The sequence below is a fragment of the Moschus berezovskii genome, chromosome 12 (genome assembly GCF_049115385.1).
Source record: "Moschus berezovskii isolate FMDL1 chromosome 12, NW_MosBer_1.0, whole genome shotgun sequence".
NCBI classification, from domain to species: Eukaryota; Metazoa; Chordata; class Mammalia; order Artiodactyla; family Moschidae; genus Moschus; species Moschus berezovskii.
In genome coordinates this window covers 97823106-97830061 of record NC_142471.1, presented here as the reverse complement: position 1 = coordinate 97830061, position 6956 = coordinate 97823106, and the positions used below count along the sequence as shown (strand labels likewise).

The 6956-nt window shown below is 59.2% G+C and overlaps 1 protein-coding gene across 1 annotated transcript; it reads left to right on the top strand.

Annotated features, from left to right (window-relative positions):
- The first annotated feature begins 500 nt into the window (after positions 1-500).
- LOC129555935 (olfactory receptor 6A2-like) lies at positions 501-1699 on the top strand. Its single transcript, XM_055425897.2, has one exon. The coding sequence runs from the start codon at positions 501-503 to the stop codon at positions 1464-1466; it is 966 nt and encodes a 321-aa protein (XP_055281872.2). The 3' UTR covers positions 1467-1699.
- Positions 1700-6956: the final 5257 nt, after the last annotated feature.

Genomic DNA, 6956 nt, shown 5'->3' with positions numbered 1-6956 from the left:
CTCAGGAACATGTACCCCCCTTCCTGGCGCCTGCCAAGCGCTGTGGTATAACCGTGGGTAAACTTGGTGGGGCTGTCATCACATGCATAGGGTGCCCTCACCTGGGAGACAGCGAGCCTGGCTCCAGGCCTGGCCCCTCCCGGCTGCCCCACTCACTTGCCCACTGTCCCTGACTGGAGGCCCTGGGCCATGGCCCCCCACCCATCCCCACGAAGCCTGCCAGCTGGTCCCCAGGTCAGGCTCTGAGGTGTCCTGCAGGCGACCGCTCCCCCTCCCCACAATAACCACGTCTGTCTGCAGCAGCCAGGCAGGCTGGCGGCCCCAAAGCAGACATCTGCCCAGCGCCCACCAAGCGCCTGGTAGGAAACTCATGGTGCCGTGGACCAGGCGTGGGCAGCAGTGGGGATGCAGACGAGGGTCAGGACCCCTCCTCACAGGGAGCTGGGCACCACACGGGAAGCACGACGCCTAATCCGCCACCTCTGCCCCCAGGCAGGGCCATGCGGGCCCCGTCTGCTGGGGCCAACCACTCAGAGGTGATCGAGTTCATCCTGGTGGGCTTCCCGGGCTCACTGGGGCTCCACATGTGCCTGCTGGCGCTGTTCCTGCTGGCCTACCTGCTGACCGTCACCGAGAACCTGCTCATCATCGCCGTGGTCCGCGCCAGCCCCGCGCTGCACAAGCCCATGTACGTCTTCCTCAGCAACCTGTCCTTCCTGGAGGTGTGGTACGTCTCCGTCACAGTGCCCAGGATGCTGCTCAGCCTAGTGGTGCCTGGGTCCCGCCGCATCTCCTTTGCGGGCTGCATGGCTCAGCTATATTTCTTCCTGGCGCTGGCCTGCACCGAGTGCGCCCTCCTGGGCGTCATGGCCTACGATCGCTACGTGGCCATCTGCAGCCCCCTGCGCTACCCGGCCATCATGAGCCCCAGCCTCTGCAGCCTCCTGGCCGCTGGCTCCTGGCTCTCGGGCTTCACCATCTCTGTGGGGAAGGTCTTCTTCATCGCGCGGCTGGGCTACTGCGGCCCCAGCGTCATGAACCATTTCTTCTGCGACGTCTCGCCCCTGCTGAACCTGGCGTGCTCCGATGTGGCCCTGGCCGAGCTGGTGGACTTCCTCCTGGCGCTGCTCATCCTGCTTGGGCCCCTGCTGCTCACCATCTCCTCCTACACAGCCATCCTCGGCGCCGTGCTGCGCATCCCCTCCGCCGCCGGCCGGCACAAGGCCTTCTCCACCTGCGCCGCGCACCTGGCCGTGGTGGTCATCTTCTACTCCGCCTCCCTCTTCATCTATGCCCGGCCTCGTGCCATCTACTCCTTTGACCGTCACAAGCTGGTGTCCGTGGTCTACACGGTGCTCACGCCCCTGCTCAACCCCATCATCTACTGCTTGCGGAACCGGGAGGTCAAGGAGGCCCTGCACAAGGTGGTGCAGAGGGCAGCCCAGGCCCGGGGCGCCACCTCCTAGGACACGCTCCCCACACGTCCCCAGGACCCCTCTCAGACAGACAGGACTGCCTGCTGCACTGGGAGACAGTGCTGGGCGGCCCAAGGCTCTGAGAGGGAGGCACTCTGCACCAACTTCAAGGAAAGATGAGAACAGAGTGCCAGCACTGCGGGTGGGGGGCCAAGTCCATGCTTTGCCCATTCAGCCAGCACTGTGGGTAGAGCCCACCAAGGGGCCTTGCCCTGGGAGAGCCGGCGCTGACCACCCCATCGCTGCCCCAGGTCCAGGCTCCGAAAGTCCGGCCGCTCAGCTATCACGGCAGCCACTATGATGGAACACATGTCCCCTGAGAGGCGCCTAACGTCAGAAATTATGGGTACATCCCTTTTTCAAAATGGGTGTACTTTCAAATCAAAAGTCTATAAAGTGATCATTTTAAAAAGCAGAGTGAAAATACTGGGTCACTGATTTGTCATTTAACTAATAAAGCAAGTATTGCATGCCAGCCTGTTGCCAGGTGCTATGAGGTGCTGCTGAGACCGGGGGGTGAGGGAATCACGCCTGGCTGACACAGTGGAGCAGCAGGCGCACTTGGTCAGGGCCACACAGCAGGGCCCCCCAGGCCCCGTCCTGAGCCAGCCAGCAGGGCACGGGGGCTCTGGGGGAGGCGGGCGGGGTCAGTCCCTGCGGGACAGCAGCAGTGACAGTGACCAGAGGCGGGGGAGGGCAGACCCCAGACCAGGCTGAGCTCACATGTGGAAACGCCCCGCAGGCAGTGCACGGCCTGGATCTCCAGACCAAAGGCGCCAGAGTAAAGCCTCGCTGTCACCAGTATACAGTGGGAGCCGAACTCAGGACCGTGCCCGAGGGCAGGATGCAGACCCAGGAGGGAAGAGGCCAGACACCACCCTCACCCTCGGAGAAAGCCTGAGGATGCAGGCAGCGACCTGGACAAGAGGCCCAGGCGAAACGAGGCATCTCCACTGGATTCATCGCAGCGGGTCAGACACCAGCGGGGGAGAGCTGGGTCTGGGGCTCAGGGAAGCGGCGGGGACAGAGGGACAGCACAGACCCGCTCAGTGCGGGAGGAGCGCAGGGGACAGGCGGGCAGCCTCAGCTGGGACGGAGGGCTCCTCCTGGTCCGTGGTCTCAGCCCTCAGCCAGCCCTTTTTTTTTTAATTAATTTATTTTAGTTGGAGGCTAATTACTTTACAATACTGTGGTGGTTTCTGCCATACACTGACATGAATCCGCCCCGGGTGCACATGTATCCCCCACCCTGAACCACCCCCCCACCTCCCTCCCCACCCCATCCCTGAGGGTTGACCCAGTGCACCAGCCCTGAGCACCCTGTCTCATGCATCAAACCTGGGCTGGCGATCTGTTTCACGTATGATAATATACATGTTTCAGAGCCATTCTCCCAAACCATCCCACCCTCGCCTCTCCCACAGAGTCCAAAAGTCTGTTCTTTACACCTGTGTCTCATTGTTACCATCTTTCTAAATTCCATATATATGTGTTAATATACTGTATTGGTGTTTTTCCTTCTGACTTACTTCACTCTGTATAATAGGCTCCAGTTTCAAACACCTCATTAGAACTGATTCAAATGCACCCTTTTTAATGGCTGAGTAATATTCCACTGTGTCTATGTAGCACAGCTTTCTTGTCCATTCGTCTGCCAGTGGACATCCAGGTTGCTTCCATGTCCTGGCTATTGTAAACAGTGCTCAGCTGCCTCATGTTGAGGCCATGACACCACACAGTTCTGAGCCCCAAGACCCTGGTGGGGCGTTCCCTACCAGGCTCTGCAGCACTGTGGGAGAGCCTCCCAGGCCTTTTTGTGTGGGCAACTCGGCTCCAGGCCACACCCTGGGCCCTGGACGCTGCCCAGGACCCTTCTCATCCACTCCCAGAGGAGGGTCCTCTAGGTTCAGGCCCACCGTCGTCCTCAACGCCTTCACTCCACGCAGCACAGCTGCTGGCCCCTCCTCCTCCAGGGGGCAGAGCCAACCCTCCTACCCCTCCACACAGCCCGGGCACCCTCCTCTGTTCCTTCCACACCACCAGCCTGCAGGCCTCTGCGACCGCCCTCCTGCACCTCCCCCCACAGGGACCCCTGCAGGCCCACCCCGGCTCCTGCCCCTCCCCACCATCCTCCTCAAATCTCCGTTACCCATCGGACAAAGTCCCAAATCCACAGCAGGACCCTGAGATCCAGCGCTCACCAGCCTCCCAGCCTGGCCCCGCCGGGGCACCCCGCATCTCCCCCACCCCTTTCTTATACACCAGCAGGACTTGCACACAGAGGTTCCTAAAACCGCCCCAGCTCACAGGAGTGTCCACACGTGTGTGCCCACCCACCGCGGTGATTCGTTCCACACACACCCCCAACTGAAGGGCAAAGGAAGGCGCCCTGAGGGGCCCGCTGTGGGCGGGGCAGGGCCCAGAGTCGGGGGGATGCGGGGAACCCGGCTGAGCCCGCGCCACCCGACTCTCCGCCTCGGCTGACGCCCGTTCCTGCTTCCTCAGACTCTGGAAACTTGTGTACTCCCAGTGGCTACGCCTTTCTTTCCGCACCCTGAAGACGCGGCCGCTGCAGCAAAGGAGGCCTGCGTGCCCGGCTCTCCCACTTGCTTGTCGGAGCAGCAGCCAGAAACCAGGGGGACTGCCCAGTGTGCCCCGCTCCGCCAGGCAAGGCACCCCATCAGCAGTGGGGAGGCTAGCTGCCTCGGGCCAGCGCTCCGCCGCGATGCCCCCAACTCACACCGGGCCCACGCCCCTCCCTGGCCCAGCTGACCACGCCCCCTTCCCACCCCACCCGCAGGTCTCCTGTGCCCTCTTTCTTCCTCCCACGACCCCCAACGGAGACCAGCCTTCAGGCAGAGTGGACTGGGCACCACGTGCTGTCACCTTTAATTCCCCCGGGACAGTGTAGAACGACCCTCTCCACCAAGGGGACAACAGCAGCATTTCAGAAATGGGACAGAGGGTGCTAGCTCGGGGGAGCAGGGACCAAAGAGAAGCCTCCCTGAGGAAGCAGGGAGCAAGGTGTCCACCAGCTCCAGGCTCAGTCGTGTCCAACTCTTTGTGGCCCCACGGACCGCAGCACGCTAGGCTTCCTGTCCTTAACCATCTCCCAGAACTTGCTCAAACTCATGTCCATCGAGTCGGTGATGCCATCCTGCCATCTCATCCTCTGTCGTCCCCTTCTCCCGCCTTCAATCTTTCCCAGCATCAGGGTCTTTTCCAATGAGTCGGTTCTTCACACCAGGTGGCCAAAGAATTGGAGTTCAGCTTCAGCAACAGTCCTCCCAATGAATAGTCTGGACTGATTTCCTTTAGGATGGACTGGCTGAATCTCTTTGCAGTCCAAGGGTCTCTCAAGAATCCTGCAACACCAGAGTTCGAAAGCATCAATTTTTCAGTGCTCAGCCTTTTTTATGGTCCAACTCTCACATCTATACATGACTCCTGGAAAAACCATGGTTTGACCAAACAGACCTTTGTCTGCAAAGTTACAGACTTTGTCTTCCTTTTAATACACTGTCTAGGTTTGTCATAGCTTTTCTCCAAGGAGCCTTTTAATTTCATGGCTACAATCGCCATCCACAGTGATTTTGGAACCCAAGAAAATAAAGTCTATCACTGTTTCCATTGTTTTCCCATCTATTTGCCATTAAGTGATGAGACCAGACCAGATGCCATGATCTTAGTTTTTGAATGCTGAGCTTTAGGCAAACTTTTTCACTCTCCTCCTTCACCTTTATCAAGACATTCTTTAGTTCCTCTTTGTTTTCTGCCATAAGGGTGGTGTCATTTGCATATCTGAGGTTATTGATGTTTCTCCCAGCAATACTGATTCCAGCTTGTGCTTCATCCAGCCCAGGCATTTCGCATGATATTCTCTGCATATGTTAATAAGCAGGGTGACAATATATAGAATTGATGTACTCCTTTCCCAATTTGGAACAAGTTCGTTGTTCTATGTCCTGTTCTGACTGTTGCTTCTTGACCTGCATACAGATTTCTCAGCAGGCAGGTAAGGTGGTCTGGTATTCCCATCTCTTTAAGAATTTTCCACAGTTTGTTATGATCCACACAGTTGAAGGCTTTAGTGTGGCTCACTAGAGGCTGAAAATGGGGCGGGGGGGGGGGGCTGGTTAGGGAAGGTGGCAAAGCCCGGTGTGACCCTTCAGAACTCCAGAGACAGAAGCCCAGGGAAGACACATCTGGACATCTGAGGGAAAGAGAGGCCCCAGCTCTGGCCCTGGTCCCTCCAGACGGAAGCTTGGGCAGAACTTCCCTGAGGAACTATCCTACACGTGCCCAGAACCACTCACATGGGGCAAGCCAGCCCAGGGACGATTCCTGAGCATGGATCGAGGACTTGGCCAGAAGATCTGCTGTCTAAACAAGAGTACCAGAGCCTCAGAGGAGACCAAGGCTGGAGAATCGAGCACGTCAAATCAGGGCTTTCCTGGAGGACAACCAGATACGGGGAGTGAACCACGTTTTAATCTCAAAAGCACCAAAGGGAGAAGAAGGCTCAGTGAGGAGCTGCCAGGCTGGGGGTCGCAGACCACTGGTGTCCGGCAGGGGAGCCCTGACTCGGCCCTCAGGCAACTGAGGCCCCGCAGACCCCACTGAAACAGTGACTCTGCAAACCCATAACCTGCCTGGGCAGCAGCAGCACGCAGGGTGTGAGGGTGATTCGCACAAGACCCAGCTCCCTGGGGCCCAGGACAATCAGAACACAAAGCGCAGACTTTGGCCTTGGCAGGGTCATGGACAGCCAGCACCACCATGTGTCTGGAAGAAGCAAAAACCAGCGAAAACCCCTCCTGGAGGAAGAGAACATCAGAGCAAGTGCCAAGCGCTCCTTCACATTCTGCTTCAACTGTCATCATCAGCACAAAATCAGAGCCGACACGGCGCACGCAGCGGTGAAAGACCACAAGCAGCAGCCAAGGCCAGACTGAGGACAGCCTGGAAACAACGGCACTCACAAGGCCCAAGGAGGCGAGGCAAGCGGAAGCTGGAGGGCACAGCAGACTGCACAGCCGCGGGCGGGGCCCGGCGGACGCGCAGAGGGCGGGGCCCGGCGGACGCGCAGAGGGCGGGGCCCGGCGGACGCGCAGAGGGCGGGGCCCGGCGGACGCGCAGAGGGCGGGGCCCGGCGGACGCGCAGAGGGCGGGGCCCGGGACACGCAGAGGGCGGGGCCCGGCGGACGCGCAGAGGGCGGGACCGGCGGACGCACAGAGGGCGCGGCCCGGGACACAGGGCGGCGCGCTGCTCGAGCGCACACGGAACACCAGCACAGACCCGTCCTCTTGACCACACGACGAGTCTGCATCCATCCAGGAGAACTGAAGGTGATACAAAGTGTGCTTCTTATCACAACAGAACTGAGATGAAATTAATAAAAGTAAGAGATCTGGGGAATCTCCAGCTATTTGGAAACAGCACATTTCTAAATAACCCGTTAGTTAAACAAGAAATCAGAA

Coding starts and splice junctions, on each gene's coding strand:
- LOC129555935 (XM_055425897.2), top strand. CDS start 501: ATGCGGGCCCCGTCTGCTGGGGCCAACCACTCAGAGGTGATCGAGTTC.